The sequence below is a fragment of the Macaca mulatta genome, chromosome 8, assembly GCF_049350105.2.
Source record: "Macaca mulatta isolate MMU2019108-1 chromosome 8, T2T-MMU8v2.0, whole genome shotgun sequence".
Classification (NCBI taxonomy): domain Eukaryota; kingdom Metazoa; phylum Chordata; class Mammalia; order Primates; family Cercopithecidae; genus Macaca; species Macaca mulatta.
The window spans coordinates 134,089,294-134,111,627 of NC_133413.1; the positions used below are offsets into that span (position 1 = coordinate 134,089,294).

Here is a 22,334-nt window from a genome sequence, read left to right on the forward strand (position 1 = left end):
AGCTGAGCCCTGAGCTGAGCCCTGAGCCCTGAGCTGAGCCCTGAGCCCTCAGCTGAGCCCTGAGCCCTCAGCTGAGCCCTGAGCTGGCTTCCAGGGTTGCTGAGGGTCTCTTCCCAGGGTCCATAGCAGGTTGTGGAAAGAAGTTGGCCGGGTTGGCTCATAGTCCCTCATAGTCCCTCCCAGTTCAGGACAGAGGCAGAAGCTAAAGAGATGGGCTGGACCCACACATTTGAGGGGTGGGCCTGCATGGGGGACTCACGTGGAAGCCCTGGCACTGCTGAGCGGGATCTGTGGAGGGATGAAGCTCCCACAGAAAGTCATGGGACGCCATTGGCTCCTGGGGTGGGGTGGGAGGACTTTCAGCTTCTTCTGTGGTTCACCCAGACCAGCTCCCCAGAATCTATTCGCCCACAAAACCCAGGTGACTCACTGTGAGTGAGCAATAGTGTGGAGCCCGGTCAGGGCCTGGCACAGAATTCCATGGGGAACGGCATGCCTTGGCAGGATATGCTCTCCTCTGTGCAGCCCTGGAGGTGGGGTTTGGAGCCCCCTACCTATCTAAGCATCTGGGTGGCAGGAGCTGGCATTCCTTTAGTGGCCCTAGAGGAAGGGGCAAGTATGAGGAACAGGGATGTGCAGTGGGGAGATGCCAAGATAGTGTTGCTCTCCTCTCTCCCTTCTTTCTGTTTTAATCCTCCCCATTCCCTCTCTCCACAGGCAAGTGGGCTGGGGGCACCTCGGAGAAGTCAGAGGGACCTGGGCAGGGCATGGGTGTGTGGAAGGGAAAAAAGAAGACGTTCCCGAGCTGCCTCTGTGGTTGGCGGAGGAAGGGTGGGGCGTACCTGGGACGGACCAGACCCCAGGCGAGTACCTAGAAACTGGCTCCAGCTTGCAAGTGATGAGCAATATTGAGCAGCCACAGAAAGGAGCCTTGATGTCTCGCTCCGCGAAATTTTAGACAAAAGCACTCATGGACCATGAGCTAGTTCCGGCGAAGAGCACAGGCATTAGAGGCAGAAGGACGTGGGTTGAATTCTGGCCCTGGTACTTTATGTGGGTGATCTTGAGTAAATTACCTGGCTTCTCCATCTTACCAGCCTCAGTTTCTCCACCTGTAAAATATCTTCTTGTTTGTCTCTGTGTGAATGATGGCCATCAACAATCTCAAACTGTGTCTGTTTTTCAATAGATCTCTTTTCAGTCTATTGATTTGTTTTTCTGGCCTTACCATGAGATCAGATCCCAAGAACTGGTTGTTTTGTTTCTGGTTATAAAAGCAAAGACCAGCTTTGGCAACAAATAGGTAAATACAAATATGTTTTGTCACTGAGCGTGGTTCTAGGAAATAATTTTTTGATGTATTAAAGCTTATAATGATGGCAATGACTACTAAGTAGATAAACCAGGATGTTGAAGACACTGACGTTAACATAACTTCTTAATATGTCCATCACTGTTTTGCAGCCACTAAAAAGACAGTTATGACATCTATCCCTAACTGATTGGGCTGTTTGTTATATGTTGATCACACCCCAAATGGTGTGAATGAGATTGTGCTACTTAGTAGTGTCAGGCACAAATAATCAGCCAATGAATGATAACTATGATTATTGGACCAAGGTGTCCAGGTTCTCTTGACAGATCCCTCTATGTCTAGCAGCCACTAAAGTGATTTCCCAAAGCCCAAATGTGACCATGTTCTTCGCTTAAACATCTCCAACGACTGCTGTTGCCCAAAGGACCAAACTCATGCTGGGCAGGCAGAAGCATGGCGGATGCGGTTCAAACCTATTTTCACAGCTGCTTTGCCTGCCTGCCTGACAGGGCCATTCCTTCCTTTCCACACATCTGTGCCCCAGGAGAATGGATTTCATCTCTTCCTGAACACACCCTGCCCACTCATGCTTCTCCAGTCTCTACTTGTGCCCTTCTTCCTTAATTTTTCTGGAGAGCTTCTATGCGTTCTTTAAAACCAGCACAAACACATCTCTGGGAAATGTTCCCCAGTTCCCCATGCAGAGCTGTGTGTTCTCTTTTCTTACTCATGGGTAGAGCCCTTTACCTGTTTGATATGGTTTGGCTCTGTGTCCCCATCCAAATCTCATCTTGAATTGTAATCTCCATGTGTCAAGGGAGGGAGCTGCTGGGAGGTGATTAGATCGTGGGAAGAGTTTCCCCCATGCTGTTCTTATGATAGTGAGTGAGTTCTCACAAGATCTGATGGTTTAAAAGTGTGGCACTTCCCCTCCCCCATCTCTCCTGCCATCATGTAACATGTGCTCTGCTTCCCCTTTACCTTCTGCCATGATTGTAAGTTTCCTGAGACCTCCCCAGCCAGTTGGAACCGTGAGTCAACTAAACCCATTTCCTTTATAAATTACCCAGTCTCAGGTAGTTCTTTATAGCAGTGTGAAAATGAACAAATATACTGCTCTTTTTAATGCACTTACAGCATTCTATTGAATAAAAGAGACATTATTGACCTGAGAATGAACCGCCCCAAGGGCAATCAGTGTTCTACTTATCTTTGTATCCTCAGAGCACAGCGCAGTGATTGGCAGATAGTAAGGAATTAAGCAGGTGAATGATTACAGACCCATTCTCATGTACTTCAAGTGATTTTTCCAATAAAGGCAGTTAGTAGCATGATTCCTGGTGTCATCCAGCCCTGGATGAAATGTTAGTTGATATGGTTTGGCTCTGTGTTACCACCCAAATCTCATCACGAATTGTAATCCTCATGTGTCAATTGTAATCCCCAGGAAAGACCTGGTGGGAGGCGATTGGATCATGGGGTCGGTGTCCCCTATGCTGTTGTCGTCATAGTGAGGGAGTTCTCATGAGATCTGCTGGTTTTATAAGGGGCTCTTCCCCCTTTGCTCACCACTCTTTCTTTCCTGCTGCCACGTAAGGTATGCCTCTTCCCCTTCCACCATGATTGTGAGTTTGCTGAGGCCTCACCAGTCCTGTGGAACTGTGAGTCACTTAAACCTCTTTTCTTTATAAATTACCCAGTCTCGGGTATGTCTTTATAGTAGTGTGAAAATGGCACTTGTAAATGAATTTAGATAGGTTACTTAATGTGTCAGTTTCCTCAACTGATAATTGGGAGTAATATTAACCTCACAGAGCTGTGGGGAGGATTAAGAATGAAATTGGGCTACTCAGTGTCAGGCACAAATAATCAGCCAATGAATGACAACTATGATTATTGGGCCAAGGTGTCCAGGTTCTCTTGACAGATCCCTCTATGTCTAGCAACACGTGGCTATGAGACTAAAGTTTTGGAACACAAAATCTATTGGTGTGGAACCAATTCACTTCAGAGGTAGACCATCGATCTTGATCTTGTTGGCACTTTGCTCAGCTTAATTGTATTTGAAGATCAGACGAAAGACTCAAGTGGGTCAAATGTCTAGAGAATAAAACCCAGTTAAACAAGGTAGCAGATTAGGGGATTTTACCCTTAGTTACATTTTACAAAAGCAAGTGAATTGTTTCCTTATGACTAGCCTTGATTAGTGACCACTAAAAAATGTATGTTTGAATTTCACAAGTCTCATATTTCCAAGACAAGAGCCCAAACTTATCAAGACAATCTTTGGAAAAGCAGTTAATGGAGGCATAATCCACAACTTTAATTAACAATGAGGCTTTCAAATTGAACACATAGAAGGAAAATTAATGAATTGTTTAATTTTGTCTTTCCTGTACCTTACTTGTGTGATGCATATTCTTCTAAATGTGCCATTACAAATGCATGTTTTTTTCATCAACTGCTGATTTCATTAGTGTTTAGAAAGCATCCAGTTACCATGCTAAAAGAAAGTGAAGAGGCAGCCCAGATGCTTGCTAAGCCAGAGTTCAAGGTGCCCTGCCTACGCATCTTAACGTTGCTGCCCTTAACTTAAACAGCTTGGCCTGGCTGCGCCGCTTAAGCTGCCGAGAAAGTAATCCGGGACTCTTGAGGGTTTTTGTGCAGGAGTCTCATTTGCAAGTTTGATTTGGAATGTGCTCTTGACAAAGGCGGTTACATCCTGTGTTCCTATTGCCCTGGCTTGGCTCAGTGCAAGAGGGCTATCAGCAGTTTCCGGAAGTCCCCGGAAGTGTCTGAGTGAACCATGTCAGACAGAGACTTCTGATACTTCTCTTGGAACTTTGCTTTGATCCCCTGAAGGTCTACCTGTAGAAAAAATAACAGCAATGGAGACAAGAACATTTGTGGTGTGTTCACAAACAGTGGGCACTCTTCTCCACACGTTATATTCATTTGCTCATTCACGCCTTAAAACAGCCCTTTGAGATAGGGCTTTATTTCCTATCATTATTTCCTTTATCACATTATTTCAATTTTGTGATCAGGAAAGGGAAGGCAGAGGTCAGTTCCCCAAAGGTTGCAGAGGTGTCCGTGTGTGTGTGTGTGTGTGTGTGTGTGTGTGTGTGTTCCACTAAAACTCTCAAATTTCTTTTCTTTCTTTTTTTTTTTGAAATGGAGTTTCATTCTTGTTGCACAGGCTGGAGTGCAATGGTGTGGTCTCGGCTCACTGCAACCTCCACCTCCCGGGTTCAAGCAATTCTCCTGCCTCAGCCTCCCAAGTAGCTGGGATTACAGTCAACCACTGCCTGGCTATTTTTTTTTTTTTTTTTTAATATTTTTAGTAGAGACGTGGTTTCATCATGTTGGCCAGACTGGTCTCGAACTCGTGATCTCAGGTGATCCACCCGCCTCAGCTCCCAAAGTGCTGGGAATACAGGCATGAGCCACCGTGCCCGGCCCTAAAACTCTTGAAATTCATACAGTTTTTACACATTACAAAGTATTGTTTTTCTTTTGAGTTTTAAGAGTTATTTGAAAATGAATCGCCCTAAGCTAGCAGGACTGTACACAACTCGGCCATGAGCCCGACTTGGCCTGCAGGCTGTAGTTGCTTGACACCTGGTATAAAGTTAAGAAAATTGTCAACACAGAGATGTGGAATTAAGCAATTAAGCAGTTTTTCCCTCATACCCTGATTAGCAAGGAGATTAGTACCAGTCAACACAATCCAAATCACTATCAACTTGTAGGATTTCTTGTGAGTGTAATTCACCGGAAGCTTGAACAACCTAGGTGCTGGAAGTGATGGTAGGACGCAGGAGAAAAATGAATTCAAACATTGCTCTGCCAATAGATGTTTACAGCCTAGCAAAGGAGGTGATACTTGTATCAGAAAAGATGTAATTCCAGGTAGAACATAATGGATCTCATAAAAGAAGCAGAGAACTCTGTTTAACCAGGAGTCTTTCTTTTCTGTTCTTTTTTGGCTTAGACCCTGCCTTGTACACCAGGCCCAAAAAGTGTGGCTCAGGGATCTGACTCTTTCTTCTCCTGCCCCAGTGAGAGGGCTGAGCTGAGAGAGTGAGAGAAATGATCAGGATGGGAGTATGCAGGGGAGTGAGGGAGGGTTTGCAGTGGATGCTGAGCAGGTGGCCGACGCTACAGGAGACAGGTGGCATCTGTCTCTCCCCCAGCCTGTGTGTCCCCCTGCCCCACTGCTTGGTTTCTTGCCCCGTGCTGGGGCTGGGGCAGGGGCAGGGGCAGGAAGGTGGAGGTGGGTGGGATGGGGTGTTCTAGTGCCATGTGGCTTTGGGAGATTAGGAAATCTGGTCAAACTACTATATCTAGCTAGGTCTGAAGCCTTCGGAGGGAACTGCCCACATGTTGAGGTGGCCCAGGACGTGTGGCTGATTCTGAGACAGAGCTTCTTGGAATAAAACACTCTGTGGGCCACGCCGGAGTGATCATGGAACCCTCACAAGCCCTTTGGATGGATCCAGTCTCTCTGGGGGTCTTTTGGAATCCTGGGTCTTCGTTGTGTTCAACCTGCCCCCTTTGAGTCCCTCAAGATCCCTCATCTCTTAGTGACTTTGGCTGGAGGTTGAGTTGCTAAGAGACAGAGATACAGACAAGGCAGAAGACCTGGAGAGGAAGGAGGGAGAGGGGTTTGGCACCATGGAGGAGAGAGGCAGAGCCATGGCAGGAGCAGAGAGACTGGCAAAGGGGAAGAGGGGAGAGAGAGACGTGGCCTTCAATAGAAAAAGACGAGTTGTGGAGGAGGAGAAAGGAGGGGAGAAGAAATTCCAGGAATAGAAATAAAAACGCAAGAACTGTCTTATTGCAAAGTTATATTTAAAAACAGAGTCAGATGTTAAGTATTATGTGTTAAGAAGCCATGGATCAGAATTTGGGTTGGTGTCCCTCCCCCTTCACCTCCCCCTTCATTTAAGAACTTTTTTTTTTTTTTTTGAGGGCAGATGTCTGTGGTTTTCAAGTGCTTAGTTCCACTTCATTCCCCAAGGCTTCTCCTGCTGCCGATGCAATGCCACTTCCGCTTTACTTTGTACCTCCTTCTGTCTGTGGCCCCATATCCCAAAGTGTTAGCGGTGACTTTTTTTTTTTTTTTTTTTTGAGATCAAGTCTCGCTCTGTGACTCAGACTGGAGTGCAGTGGCGCCGTCTCGGCTCACTGCAACCTCCACCTTCTGGGTTCAAGCAATTCTTGTGCCTCAGCCTCTTGAGTAGCTGGGACTACAAGCGTGTGCCACCATGCCCAGCTAATTTTTGTGTTTTTAGTAGTGATGGGGTTTCACCATGTTGGCCAGGCTGGTCTCGAACTCCCGACCTCAGGTGATCCACCCACCTCGGCCTCCCACAGTGCTGGGATTACAGGCAGGAGCCACCGCGCCCGGCCAGCTGTGGTCTTGACGGCTGCTCCCAAGCGGTTGGCTCCTCCTCTCCCTTCTCTTCCTTATACACACACATTTTCCGAGAGCAAGCACAAATTGACTTTTAGGGGGTGAAAAAACCCTTAATCTTTTTATGTATGAAGCACTGATATCCACGTGGTATATAAACAGATTTGTAGTGTTATCTCTGGTGTTAACATTTCTTGGGGGGAAGGGATGGCAATGAAGACACACATGTGTCTAAAAGGGCTCCTTAGAGGAGCAATAGTTTTTAACAAGATGGAGAACCATTGCCTTACACTGATGTGCTTGCTTCTGCAGTGTGTTCAGTTAAGGAAAGGCCTCGCTCAGGAAATCGGAAATCATTCTCTTTTTGTCCCTGCTGCTGGCTGACCTCTTTCAAGTGTCTTTGTTTTGTCTTCCTTAACATGGAGCCGTGCATAGCTGCAGCCCCTGAGAACTGCTCAACAGGGTTGCCTCTGCACCCCTCCGTGAGCTCTCCGGAGCCACAGAGGACAAAAAAAGAAGCAACGACCATTATTGTATTTTTACAAAAAGAAACAGATTGAAGCAGAGCACGATGTCTTCTGCAAATTCTGGGAAGGCAAGGGCTGTCTCTGTTTTACTTTTTCTGTAAATAGGCCCTTAATAGAAACTATTTGTTGATGACATCAGTGGTGGAAAAAAGAGAAGTTGCAGCCGCCTCTTTGGAGTCGGAGAGTGTCTTACCTCGGCCCTGGTCACGATTATGCGAATCAACGTCTCCTCATCTGTCCCCGCACCCTTCATCGACTTGTACAGACGTTCAGCAAAATAGCCCTCGCAGTCCCGGGCACATCTCACTGGGCAGGACGAAGGAAAAGAGAGTGTGAGGCTTTCACATTTTGTGGAATGACCTGGGGACCCCCCCTAAGTGTCACCTGGCTGCCCTTTGAACTGACTGGATGGTGAGGCAGAGGTTTGAAAGGAGCTGACTTGACACTGTTGTGAAATGAGATTCAGAAGATTCCCTGGTCAGAGCACCTGGAAACTTCAGGCAGAGCTCCTCTCCTGTCCCCTGAAGACCTTCTAGAGGAGAGCTGTGGCATCCTCAGGCCCTCCCGGCCACGTCCATTATTCTCATTATTTCCCAGCAGAAATAACTTTTCCTATCGAAGTGAAATCTCTGGTGCTGTCATAGGGTTCTGAAGGGAAACAGATTGGCCAGCAACCTTCTGGAATAAAACTTCATCATCTTGACAATGTATCCAGTTGGACAGCCGCCCGCTCTCCTATGCTCAACAACCTCCCTACCCTTTGTTTTTCCTCACTGGGTTTGTTTTGTAAGCCTCATCTCTGAACCTTTTCCAGGTTCCCCACGAACTTTTGGTTTGCAGTCTGGGATGTGGACTTGATGAAATGTTTGATCCTTTTTAAAGATCACTTTCCTACGATGCTGCTATTTGCTCTTTCCTGGCCTCCCCTTGCCTTCCAGCTTTGATCTGTCCACAGCTTAATGAAGCATGGTCTCTATTCATCAAGCAGGTGATAGGGTGCATCTCTTCTCCTGGGAATAAATAATTCCTTCCCCTCCTCCCAGGCTCAAATGGATCCATCATGACTAACACGTTAGAGGAAAAAAAAAATTGCCCTTTAGGCTGTTAACATTTCTCTAGAACACTTGATGATGTTAGTGATTAACAGTAAGTGATTGGCATAAATGTGGAATGCGCAACCTTACTGTGTCCCGTAATGGGACTGTTGTTATCTAGGGGACCGTCTGTGTGATTGATGCTTGTAAGCAAGGGAGAGGAGCAGAGTTCGGGAAGCAGAGTCTGGGCTGGGAACCAGTCTCCTTTTACAGGCCATGTGGCAGCTGCCACAGTTTCAATGGAAAAGAAAATCACACTGAAAAAGAAACAATGTCTGGCCTCTTTCTCCTGAGAACAACCCAAAAGCTGCTGGATTGGTGGTTCAGGGGAAACTTGCACGCTACTTTGGGGAGTAGCATATTCGAGACTCACTGTGGTCCCCAGACAATTTGAGCTAGTGAGCACCACAAAGCTTTCCTGAAAATCCTCTTCTGTACAGTGCGATTTGATGCGGGGATCGTTGTCTGCCTGAAGTCACTGTGTTCCGCTCGTGCCCAGGGGTCTTCTCCCTTGACATTCCTTCTACCTGCTTTTTGGGAAGAAAACTCTCAACATTTCTCCTGTCTATAATCTATGCTTGGGGAACAACCTCTGTTGTTAGCAGCAGCAGGAATCCCTCAAAAGGCTGGGCAGGGATAGCCAGAGAAGATGTGGAATAAAATTCTTCACTGCAGCCAGGCACGGTGGCTCACACCTGTAATCCCAGCACTTTGGGAGGCCAAGGCCGGTGGATCACTTGAGGTCAGGAGTTCGAGACCAGCCTGGCCAACATGGTGGAACTCCATCTCTACTAATAACACAAAAATTAGCCAGGTGTGGAGGCTGAGGCACGAGAATCCCTTGAACCCAGGAGACAGAGGTTGCAGTAAGCTAAGATTGTGCCACTGCACTCTAGCCTGGGTGACAGAGTGAAACTATGTCTTGAAAGAAGGAAGGAAGGAAGGAAGGAAGAAAGGAGGGAGGGAGGGAGTGAGGGAGGAAAAGAAGGAAGGAAGGAAAGAAAGAAAGAAAAAAAGAGAAAGAAAGAAAAAGAAAGAAAGAAAAAAGAAAGAAAGAAGGAAAGAAAGAAAGAAAGACTCTTCACAGCAAGTGGCAGAAAGGACAGCCAGTCCGGTGCTCTGTATCTTGCTCCCCTTTGCCTTCAGAGCAAGTTCCTGAACTTCAGTGAGTATAACTCAGTCACTTGGACAGTTTGTAAAAGTGTGGCTTCCCGGGCTCCCTTCCTGGAGGTTCTCAATGGGAACCTGGAGTGGGGCCCAGGAACCTGCATTGTAACAGGTGATTCTGAGGCAGGGGGTCCATGGACCTCACTTTGAGAAATGCTGCTCCAGAGGCTACATGTGGTGGGAGCCATTTGACCTCAGCTCCCTGCTCCTAGATGTTAGTCATAAACTGGCATCGCTATCAGTTAGGTGGGAGTGGGGTGGGAAGTGTCTAGAAAATAGTCATGAAGCCGTATTCTGGTATTTGTGTGCTTATTCTCAAGGTCTCTTCTAATCACTTTGGCCTTTGCTACCACTGGAGTACAGCCCACTCTTAGAGTGTGCGGTCCCCAACCCCAGGGACTTGGCTTTTCCTTCATCCGTACCCTCTTTGCTCTTCGTTTTTATTTTCATCTTTAGCTTAATCTATAGATTTGTACCCACCAGCTTAAAATCCACCATGAGTTTAGGCTCCTTAAGAGCAAGAACTGGCCTTATTTACCTCTTATCCCCACACCCAGCGCAAACCCTGGGCCCCGGCCTGTGTTGAGTAAATGTTAAATCATTGAATAATTGTAATACCATCTTCTGACTACACTCTGTTGTTTTCCCGATTTTCATACTGCAAGTACAACAAGCAAGGACGCAGAGCCTCAGAACTGGGCCGTGAGTAGATCCCATTATCTACTCAAGCCTCTTCTTAATTATGCCTAATGTTCCATTATTGGAATACTAAGCATGTGGGAGTTATTTATATCCTACTGCTCAAGGTCATCGCCAAGGTCTGAATTTTTCACACATGTCTGCAATTCAAAAAATTGCAACCTCCAGCATAAATGGCTTAAGGCCCTAAGCACAGTCACTTATACCAGGGCTCGTGTATATACCCAGCATGGGTCATGAGTAACACCAAAGATTTTTAGGCCTCCGGATATCACAGCAGAGGTCTTGCTCGTTGAATGCAAAATAAGGATGGATTAAAAAAAATCAATTGCTGACATTGTTCAAAAAAACCCCAAAGAAACCAAACAAAAGAGTTTGGCAACTAGAGCACATTTTTTAACTTCCAGGGCTGCTTATTTGGTTCTTCCTCTTCGGAGGACAGGTCTCTCCATTGCTCCTGCCATTTGGGTTGGGGCCCTGGATTCCTCACCACAGGAGTGTGGACAATGCACAATGCCTTCATTCCAGGGCTTGCAGAAAGAAAGAAGGAGCCTGCCAGACACAGCTTCATGCCCATCTCTCTGCTATTTCCTGCCTTTGGGCAACACCTGGAGAGGAGGTCCTGGGGTTTGGTTGGCACGATCAAGATCTGATCTCCCTCCCCTCTCTTTCCAAACAAACTTCATTCTTTGAAAACACTGAAAGGAACCCAATGGAAAAAGAAACCTGTGAGCCATCAGGCTGCCTGAAACTGGATAACGGTCCTAGGCTTTGACAGGTGCACTCAGGGACCCCTGGTGTTAGTGGGTGATACGTTGTGGCTGTGTCCCCACCCAAATCTCATCTTGAATTATAGCTCCCACAATTCCTGCACGTTGTGGGAGGGACCCAGTGGGAGATAATTCAATCATGCAGGTGGTTTCCCCTCATACTGTTCTCACGTTAGTGAATAAGTTTCATGAGATTTGATGACTTTATAAGGGGTTTCCCCTTTCACTTGGGTCTTACTCTGCCTTGTCTGCCACCTTGTAAGATGTGCCTTCCATCTTCCACCATGATTGTGAGGCCTCCCCAGGCACGTGGAAGTTTAATGTGAGTCCATTAAACTTCTTTTTGTTTATAAATTACCCCATCTTGGGCATGTCTTTATCAGCAGCATGAAAACGGACTAATACAGCAGGACTGCAATGGATGCTGTGGTGTGCCACTCAGACACCTATTCAGGATCAAGGCAGTCATTCACAGCTGAGTCCCTCCCCAGGAATCTCCCTCCAAGGGAGAGAGCTGGCTTGCCCAAAGTTGCGCATGCTCCCCTGGTACAGCCAGTGTTACATGACTGGCTGATGTGGGGTGCAAAAGCCTGGCCCCCTTGCTCCACTTTGGACATCCCAGCTTCCAAGCTTTCTGTGGGATCAGCAGCGCCCCTGTTGCAACTACATCACAGTCACTCTCTCTCTTGCTCGGTGCTGCTTAGATGTGTTGACCCCCAAAAGCTATTCCCTCAAATCTTCCTACACACAAACCTCTGTCTGAGTCTGGTTCCAGGCAGCCCAACCTAAGACAAGAACTCTCCGAACTTTACTTTACCGAGAGTTAAATAGGCCTTCTGCAAATCGCCTGATGTTTCTTCTTCAATGGCTTCTTCTATGTCTTTGCCAATGAGCTGCAGAGAAAACCAAAATCAGCTGTTATTCCAGGTTTGCCTTTGACCTTGGTACTCTTGGGGTTGTTCCTCTACAAAAAGCACTAAATTTTTCCAGATTTAGTCCTGTGGCTTTAGGGAACTCCTATCCCGACTCTTGCCTTGTAGGATCGGGGTGTTTGCCATCCATTCGAGAGGGGGCTCTCATTGCTGAGGAGTCAGTCTGGATTTGACTCCTAATGGATTTGACCCCTAATGGATTTGACCTTAGTTAGTGCCACTCCCTCAATCTCAATTTCCTCATCTGTAAAATTTGGGAGTGGAGAAACAATTAATGTATACTATAATCATAGTTTTTTTTAAACATTGATGTGTAGTTTAGTTCCCATGTGTTCTTCACCCTTTCCAGTTTCAATTTCCCAGGAGGCTGTGGTTATGATCATCTGACATGCACCTCCATCCTCTCCCTTGTCTTGGCACCAGGGACTTAGTCACAGTTTGAGTGAAATAAGTAGGGATGGTGAAGTTCATGATAACAACTTGATCTAAAGTTCCTAAGAGGGAGGGTCTGCAAGAGCTGGAAGCCAACGGGGGCGGGGGGTGGGGGGGAGCAGCTGACCACATCAAAATGCCACTTGTCTTCACTCTGGGGTGATTCCAAATAATCCTATATTCACCACTGGCTCACATATCGCTCTGCACAGCATTACACATTAGGTTTCTTTCTAAATATTTACAGAAGCTGAAGTTCAGAGTAAATTGTGACTATCCTTAACACAAATACTGCCCAGGCCAAGCTCAGGGCAGGCACATAAAGAGAAAGGAGAATGCTTTGCTGGGTTTGGGGAGATGCAATTACGCATTACAAATACTGAAACTTCTTTCTTAGAAATTATCTTTTGAGGATATGACACAATTGATTCTATAAATAATTGGGGACTTTGAGTATGCACCAGTGGAGTTGATGTGGTTTATTTTGAAAACACAGGTAAACAAAATGTTCTTTGTGATGTAAGCACAATATATGTCGGGGGAGGAACTGTGTCCAGATTGAATGAAGCCCTGTTGCTTGATCTCCTAGTCATTGTTTGTGTATCTGGAGGCCTTGGTGTGTGGCAATAGAAAGCAGATTAGAAGAGTGGGGGAACTGTCCCTTCCTTAGCTGCCCCCAGTCTTTCTTGGGTTTGATGTGGGAGTCATTATTTTGGAAGGGACTGGTATCCCTTTCCCAGAAACAAGGTTCTTGTTCTGTAGACTGAGATCATACTTCAAGAGAACACTTTGTTCACACAGGTCTTGTTTACTTTAAAAAATCCTCACATTAAACCATTTTCCATTTCTATTGTTAATACCAGGCTAGAACAGGGATTTTAAATTTTCTGTAGAATCTCAACCTACAAAACAGATGAAAGCAGAAAGCAGAGTTGTGCTGGGAGGTGGGAGGGGGCTTCTTTCCCTAGCCATTGGCATCAATACCACGGTTTTGCCCTCTCAGGTTTTTTCCTTGCACAACTCCAGGAGGCGCTATTCACACACTACACCAAGAAGGTACTGCCCTGTGTCCTTCCTGCCCCACCCCACTCCTGGTAGCTGCTGAGGCATCTCCGTGGGACACAATCTGAAACAATGGTCTGGCCCAAGCTGTTGGGACTGAACTTTGGATACTTCTCATTTCAGTTACTGCAACATGATTCTTAGGGGCTCTTTGTACAGAAGCAGGTTTTCTGATCTCAATAGAAAAATACATTATGAGGGTAGATTCCAAACAAGTCTCTAAGACTAGTTAAACAGGCAGCAATGCCTGCAGGGAGGTTATTAGAGGAGCAGTGGAGACATTTCTTTCTTTGAAAATCGGTTTCCCCAAATGGACAGCAGCTGACAGCAGAGCCTTCTGTGCTTTGGCACTGATGATAGAGTTAGAGGGCTGAACCCTCTGGCATGGAATGGGGAACATGTACAGGGGAGGGGCAAAGCGTGAGGCACACAGTGGGGAGACAGCAAAGGGGGATATGGGTATGCGTACCTGCCATTTATGCTGAGCCCTGTTTCGGGACTTTCCTTTGGCTTTATAGCTATATAAGTCTTTCATATTTGGTAACATTGGAGACTGTAATGTAATCCTGCATGATGCAGCAGTTTGGGAAACTCTGTTGCTTGGCCTGGGATTGCTGGGAGTGTCAGAAGTTAAAACTCAGGCTTACAGCATAAATAAATGGCAAAACCTTGAGTTTTTGTGCTGAAAATTAAAATTCAACCCTAAGCCAGGATGACTCATGCTACATAAGAAACTCCAGTGATCTCAGACTAGCATCTCTGTGCTTTTGGTCAGAAGCCATCAGAAAACTCATAGAACCAGGGTCTAAGAGCAGGCTGAACTCTAAAAGCATCAGCAATAAATATCAAGAATGACGCTTGAGCAAGGCTTTTGAAATGGATGAATAGATAGCATTTTAGCGCTGGTTTCATGTAAATAATCATCAAATCCGTAGATTACCTTATTGTACATGTAAGCTTTAGCTCTGATTTTTGGCACCGTTTGTTCACCCAGGGAGACTCCTGACAATTGCTAATGTTCATTGAACGCCTACTGCATGCCAGGTACTAAGTGCCTATTTCCGTTAACTCATTTAATCCTTATTAACCCGATGAAGTAGGTACTATTATCCCTATTTTACAGTTTGGGAAACCGAGGCACAGGACCCTTAATAACTCGCACAAGGACATATGGCTGTAGCCTAAAGCTGACTTCTTAAACTGTATACATTCAAACAAATCACCTGGAGCACCTGCTGTAACACAGATGGTCAGACCCCAGCCCCAGGGAAGCTGATTCAGTAGGTCTGGTGGGGACTGAGAATTCTCAATTAAAACAAATTCTCAAGTGATGCTGATGCTGCTGTTTCAGGATCAACTTTGAGATATTAGCCTGGAGACTGTACTTTCAGGTAGAGAGTCATACACACTCACACACACACACACACATATACATGCATGTACCCAGAAACTCCATCTGTGGACCCTGTAGTGTGGGAAGAGGCTCTCGGTCACAGAGAAGTCCTCCAGCTCAGAGGCTACACAGCTCCAGGAACAGAGACCCGGGGAGTGCAGGGTCGGCTGTCTTTGATCATGACTCTGGGCACGTTTTGAAAGGAGCGGGCCCTAAAGGTTTATATACAGTCATGATAAAATTCCAAAGCTTTATTGTCTTTTTATCTGCTGGCAACACATAGGAAATGCTATTTGGAATGAGGAGCAGCCAGCTTCAGCTGAGGTAGGAGCTCAGGTCGGGGAATCTTGGAGTTCTCATCCACTCTCTGCTACCGACTTGCTGTGTGGTCCTGATAAGTTACAGATGGTTCCTCACTCAACAGACTTTCCCTGTCCAGCAGTTGTGGGTCACAATAGCTGTTCAGCCTACATTATAGTTATGGTGTTGTTGTGAAATTGAGTGAGACACAGAACATAGAAGTGCTTTGAATAGGTAAAAGGCCTCTACACATATAAAATAGGATGCCAAAAAAAAAAAAAAAAAATTCTGATATTCCACTCCAGGCATTTTGCAAGTAAAGACTGCTTCTCAGGGAAGGACTTACTGCTAAGGGCCTTGAAATAACTAACTCACCTTGTGGGCTTAAATTTATCCTGGGATTAAAATACAATGTATGTGCATCTTTTCTGGAGCCTATCTTTGAGGTACATCATATCTGTCTTGAGAATGGTGGGCACTGTTAGCCAACTGGAAACTGGAGTAATAATAGCAAACGTTAGTATGCTTGCCACATGCCAGCTACTATTCTGAGTCTTTATCTTATTTAACCTTAAAATCACTCTGGGGGTGTGAAGATGATGTTCATGGTCCCTGTTCTACAAAAGAGGATGGAGAGATTTGGTCACTTGCCAGTGGTAGACCCAGGATTTGCACCTGGGCTCTTGGACTCTGAAGCTTTGCTGCTGAATGGGACACTTGCTTCCCTGGGCTCTGTTGTGCAGCCAGTTTCCAGCCTGGGTACTACATCTGGGTCTGGACGATTCTTTGTGGTGGGCTGTCCTGTGCACTGCAGGCTGTTTAGCAGCATCCCAGGCCTCTGTTCACTCGATGCCAGGACCACCACCCCCAACTGCGACAACTCCAAATAATTCTAGACATTACCAAATATTCCCTGGGTAGGAAAATCGCCTCCAATTGAGAACTACTGTTGTAAAAGATCCCCAATTCCTTATTGCAGATCTTGGCTTCTTTTGGAAATAACTTAAGACACTTTCAGAGTGAACTCTTTTGCCCTAATACTTTATGACTTACAATTTGATAGGCTTGAAAGGTGGCTCGTAACTGCTTGTAGCTCCTCTTGGCCAAGACTTCATTGAAGGCAAGCTCATCAGTGCCCCAGCGGCCTTCCCCTGCCTCAAGGGTCAAATACAAACACTTTGAAAAAGGCTTTTGTGAAAAGACTGATTATACAGTGCCGTGACCAGGCCTCACTTACAGGAAATTATAAACTATGCATTGAATAGAAGTCAAATGGACTAAGCACTTTCAGCTTCTAACCCACAAATGTATTTCACATACTTATTTATATTGTTTATGCCATTCTTTGTTCCAAAACGGATCTGATGTGGTCAACCCCAGAGTATAAGAATAGGAAGCACTCATTTAGATTCATGGAGACTAGATATGTGATCTATAAAGATATAAGCATATCTTTGTTTCTTAAAGGTCATACTTATTTCCCAAGTAACTCCTCTTTGCATGAAATAAACATTTGTTGAAAATAATGCTAATAAATTAAAGAAAAAGAATTTGCAGAGACTGGCATGTCTGCACACATACATCATACAGATCTTTGGCGTCCTGACCAGCTAGATCTTTGTCCACGTCATCTCCTTCATTGCGATTAGCCTAGAAAAATTGACACATTGTTATTAACTTGCATTCCTGCTTGACCACAGAAAAGAAAAAGACAAAGTACTGGAGAAAGAGCTGAGTTCTTTCTCAGCTCGGCTCAGGTCAGCCTGGCAAGGAGGCAACACCCGCTCTTTGCTGCCATCTTTTGGGCACAATGGATAAACCGAGTAGCTTCTGTGGTAACACTTGGTTTTGCCTTTTTTTTTTTTTTTTTTTTTTTTGTAGAAACCAGACTCACCCACAAACCCCATTGACCTATGAGCAGACTGAGAGCGATCTCTGATTTTCCCTAGAGTGAGTCCATTGGAAAGCAAGTCCTCTTCGTTTCAAAAGATCAGATTTCACCACTCAAGGTACCAGTGCTAAAGAACCCTGAGAGTTGGTCATGGAAGTCTAACTTGAGCCCTTTGCGGTGGGCAGAATTCTAGGATGACCCAGTGGTCCACATCCTTGTGTAATCCCCTTCCCTTGAGTGTGGGTGAGAGCTATGAATATGAGGAGATGTTGCTCCTGTGATTGTGTTATATTCAATGGCAAAGGGGAATTTTGCAGATATAATTCAGGTCTCCAATCAGTTGAGTTCACCAAAAGGGAGATTATCCTTGGTCAGCCTGATCCAATCAAGTGAGCTCTTCTTAAAAGGTCAGAGGTGGAAGAAGTCAGAGAGATGAGCTGCTGCTGGACTGAAAGAAACCAACAGCCATGTGGTACACTGCCCTGGGGGACCGTGTGGAAGGGAGCTGCTGGCGGTCTCTAGGAGCTGACAGTAGCTTCTGCTCAACAGCAAGAAAATGGGGACATCAAACACAACCATAAGGAAATGAATTCTGCCAACAATTAATGAGTTTGGAAGAAGACTCTGAGCTTCAGATGAGATGGCAGCTGTGGGCGACACCTTGATTTCAGCCTGTTGAGAACGTGACCAAAGCGAACCCAAATATTCCCCAGCTGGATCTCCAAGGTACTACTTGGACTCCTAACGCATGGAAACTGTGAGACGATAGATCTATGTTGTTTTGAGGTGCTAAGTTTGTGGCGATTTGTTCTGCAGCAAGAGAAAACGTAAGCAGCCTTCCTGCTGCGGTGGAAGCCTCTCTCTCCTGTTCTCTGCTGTCAGTGTATCCCATTGGGAGAAACAAAACAGAGAAAATGCACAGAGCTTGTAAAGATGGGTGTGCCCATGAGAATACAGATGTGTCTGTGTAGAGGTCCTGGGGGGACTGTGTCCCAGCAGGGCCAATTCTGAAAGCCCTGGTGTCCTGGCTGAGTTTCTTGTGGTAGTTCTTACAGGCCCAGGATCCAGTGAATGCTGGGAGTAATTGCAGAGTTGTGTTGTGGAAGTGGCCCTGCTTGGGGTCAGATGGTCTGGTTCTTGCCACTGGCTGCATGAACCTGGGCAGGTTACCCACCCTCTCATGGCCTACATTTCCTCATTGGCAAAATGACAAAGTGATGCTTAATGAGCTGATTCATTTACAAAGAGGGATTGTAAACTGCCAATGACTAGGCAGATTGTTTATATGGAAGTAATCCCAATTGAATATAATTTCACCAGAGCTGGGCTGATGGAGCATGTGTTGATGATCCCTCAATAACATTTTTAATATAAGAAAGAAATGTTTATCTACGTTACCCTTTTTCGTCATGGTGCCATGTTGCCAAGGATTCTTTCCTAAGATGATAAAACAGGTGATACCTCTTTACTCTCACCTGTAGCAGGGACACCAGGATTTTTTTTAGGTTTCCACTTGTATCACCTTTGACATCGGATTCGAGGCTCCTGTCAAATACTTCGACGGAAGTAAAAAAGGTGGGAAGAAAGCAGATGATTTAGTTTCCCAGAGGTATTTTGAAAGAAACATACTTTATTCAAAGCCAGGATGAAATGTCACTTACGCCTTTGGTAGTCCTCTTTGATGGCGATGATTTCCTAGGAAAGGTAATTAAAAAAAATCAATACTCCAAGGAGGGATTAATCAATAAAAGACACAGAGATACAGAGAGAAGAGGCGTGAGACCATGTCTGGACACAGGGTGCCTTCCAGACTTCCTCTTAAGATGGTCATCCCTACAGGTCCAGGGCGCATGCCTGGAGCGAGTCCCTGGGGATGTGACGGGCCCCTCTCTCTCTGCAAACATCTCAAACACACAAGTAACAAATGCATACATTCTCCTTCTTTCAATATGAGAAGCTTACAGCTAGGCTAACTCTTTCACCACCTCCTCACCTGGTCTCACTCTCTCTCCCCCACTCAGGTAACCCATGTTAGAAGTTCGGTGCGTATCAGAAAGATATACACAAATTTTTTTTTTTTGCATTTGTATATATATGCGCTACTGAAAACAGATAGAATTGTATAGGTGTCGTGTGTTTAGCAGGTGGAATACTGTACCTATGATTCTTTGACTTAGTTTTTCTCTCAATAATAATGTCCTGGAGATCCAGCTCTACTTGTACATGGATAGTCACCTAGAGTTTTTTAAAGGGACACACAATATTCCATGCTGCCATAAGCTGTGGTTTACTCAGCCAACCTCATATTGACGGATGCTTAGGTCATTTCCAAGTTTTCTCTTCTTCAAACAAGGCTTCATTCAGTAACAAACTGGCTGCGTGCAGGAGTGCTAGTTTCTCTCAAGGGTGTGTTCTTGGAGGAACGGCTTTATATTTCAATGTCTAGTGCCAAGGGGTGCACTCAGGAGCTGCCTCAGTTTACACTTGAACCAGCAGCATGTAAGAGCAGGCTTCCTGCCCCGTCCCCGCCCCCACCCCCAGCCCCGACCAAGCTGGTTAAAATGAAAGTCAGTGGGTGGTGATTGGGAGAAGGTGGTGATGGGGAGAAAGCGGTGGGGAGCCTCGCTGCTGCACTCCTGGGCGGGAGGGAGGGGCAGGCCAGGTGCTGGGGGAGGCTAATCACTTGTGCTTGTGCAGCTCCCTCCCTTTTCTCCTTCCAATCCACGACCAGGAGCTGCCTGAACCTGGCACCTGCTCTCTGCAGGTTTTTCTTCTCATCCCATCAGATCTATTTGACTGATAGATAGGTCTTGCTTATTGGTTGAAGCCAGGACCTTAGAAAAAGCTATGGTCACATAAGAGTAGAAAAATATATATGAATGTATTTTTGAGACGAAGTCTCCCTCTGTCGCTCAGGCTGGAGTGCAGTGGCACAATCTCGGCTCACTGCAACCTCTGCCTCCCGGGTTCAAGCGATCCTCCTGCCTCAGCCTCTCAAGTAGCTGGGACTACAGATGCACGGCACCACATCTGGCTAATTTTTGTATTTTCAGTAGAGATGAGATTTCATCATGTTGACCAGGCTGGTCTCAAACTCCGCCTGACCTCAAGTGATCTTCCTGCCTCAGCCTCCCAAAGTGCTGAGGTTACAGGCATGAGCCACTGTACCTGGCCTGAAAAATACTATTAAAATTAACCTTTTCACAAAGGCAGGTGCTGACTGCCCTAGCGTTGACTGCCTCCCTGCTGGGACCTTGGTGCTTCTGGGAAGGGTAGATGCTGAGTGGGGGAAGTTGTGTGCCTCTTGGCCTCAACTCACACTCCTGGGGGAGCCTGTGCTAACCCTCCTCAAAAGCACCATCCCAACCTGACTCCTTGAAATGGAGGATTTTTATTATCTTGTGGGGAGAAAAGAAATCCAGGGATGCTCCGGAAAAGGTTTGCAGCGGTAGCCTGGACCCTGGTGGCACTTCGGGAAAAGTGGCTCAGCAGCGTGAACGGGGCCCAGCACCCAGGCCTTCTCCAGCCTTTTTTGTGTCAGGACACTGTTCGCATTTTGCCTGCTGTCTGCTCCAACCTCTGCTTCTATTTCCTGCTGAGAGGCCTCAAGAATGTTGGGCTTCTCTGGCATTTTCCTTGCTGGGCTGCCGCATTCTGCTGTCATGCATGGTTACTGAAGAGGGAGGGGTCTCTCCTATGAATTATTTGTGAACCCTCTTGACTCTTGATGAGTCCCTTGGTTCTCCTGGCTTCTGGAGCCAGAGACAAATAGTTCTCCCCTGTGCCTTAACAAACGCTCTCTTCAGCCCCTGCAAAGGTGGCATGTGCCCGGGGGACATCCCTCTGTCTGATGACCGAAGGACACACAACCCTTCAGGGTAGTGCTGGCAGCCACTGAGGTGTTCACTGGCATCCCCCAGCACCGCTCACCTCTCTTCCTCATTATAGTCTCTTTTGTACCCTATGCTAGCTGACTGCCATGGCCCAGGCAGCAGCACAGACATGCTTGTGCTGCTTGTTGATTTTTCATGTCGGAAGAGCCACAAAATCAGGCTGGGTGGGGAAAGTAGAATTGTGCCTCCTGCATATAAAAGCATCCGTTTAGAAAAGAAGAAACTCGCTGGACACAGCTCTTCTGGAAAGATCTATTCTGTCAAGGGGCAGCAACACCAAGACTGACCTCTGGAAGACTGGAAGAGATGTCCTCCCACATGGACCAAGCACACATATGTCTCCCCAAACACCTGCTCACTCCATGGATAGCTTGCTGGGACGTAGGGTTCCTTCTGGGGTCTGCAACCATCTCTACCGGGTGTGTGATGCTCCCTTGTGGGCTCAGCTGGGACTGACCTTATTGGTCCTCGTGCACAGGACCTCAATGAGCACAGACTCATCTGTCCCCAAACCCTTCATAGCCTTCTGCAGCTGCCGGGCGGCATACTCGCTGGGGCGGTCCAGAAGGGCCAACGCTGTCTTCTTGAAGTTTCCACTCAGCTCACTCTCGAGTACTTCCTCCAGCTCCTGGTGGAAGACAGTGAGAGACCTGCTGGGAATGGCCCAGGAGGAGAGGGGCAGGTGTCTGCTTGCACCATTGCAAGTGCTCATGGTTGACAAGAAAGGTGCTGTGGACATGAATTCTGCCAACCTGCAACCTGCTGAGAACATGCACCCTGATGAGAACCTGCAACCTGCTGAGAACCTGCAACCTGCTGAGAACATGCACCCTGCTGAGAACATGCATCCTGCTGAGAACATGCATCCTGCTGAGAACCTGCAACCTGCTGAGAACATGTAACCTGCTGAGAACCTGCAACCTGCTGAGAACATGCATCCTGCTGAGAACCTGCACCCTGCTGAGAACCTGCACCCTGCTGAGAACCTGCAACCTGCTGAGAACATGCAACCTGCTGAGAACATGCACCCTGCTGAGATCCTGCAACCTGCTGAGAACATGTAACCTGCTGAGAACCTGCAACCTGCTGAGAACATGCATCCTGCTGAGAACCTGCACCCTGCTGAGAACCTGCACCCTGCTGAGAACCTGCAACCTGCTGAGAACATGCAACCTGCTGAGAACATGTACCCTGCTGAGAACATGCAACCTGCTGAGAACCTGCAACCTGCTGAGAACCTGCACCCTGCTGAGAACATGCAACCTGCTGAGAACCTGCACCCTGCTGAGAACATGCAACCTGCTGAGAACATGCACCCTGCTGAGAACATGCAACCTGCTGAGAACATGTACCCTGCTGAGAACCTGCACCCTGCTGAGAACATGCAACCTGCTCTCAGCTGCCCAACCACCTTCCCCCAGGGCGGGCAAAGAGGAGCTC

The 22,334-nt window shown here is 46.7% G+C and overlaps 1 protein-coding gene across 2 annotated transcripts in view; it reads right to left on the bottom strand.

The window, feature by feature from the left end:
- Positions 1-3,617: 3,617 nt before the first annotated feature.
- The window catches only part of ANXA13 (annexin A13), a 58,082-nt gene continuing 39,365 nt past the window's right edge, over positions 3,618-22,334 (bottom strand). For both annotated transcript variants that reach the window (XM_001101072.4, XM_001101163.5), the window contains 8 exons: positions 21,352-21,522; positions 18,663-18,696; positions 18,477-18,556; positions 16,692-16,760; positions 16,164-16,265; positions 11,809-11,884; positions 7,455-7,567; positions 3,618-4,183 (listed from right to left, as the gene is read on the bottom strand). In XM_001101072.4, the coding sequence (XP_001101072.4) occupies positions 4,064-4,183; positions 7,455-7,567; positions 11,809-11,884; positions 16,164-16,265; positions 16,692-16,760; positions 18,477-18,556; positions 18,663-18,696; positions 21,352-21,522 (765 nt within the window). In that variant the 3' untranslated portion in view covers positions 3,618-4,063. The remainder of the gene's footprint in view (positions 4,184-7,454; positions 7,568-11,808; positions 11,885-16,163; positions 16,266-16,691; positions 16,761-18,476; positions 18,557-18,662; positions 18,697-21,351; positions 21,523-22,334) is intronic.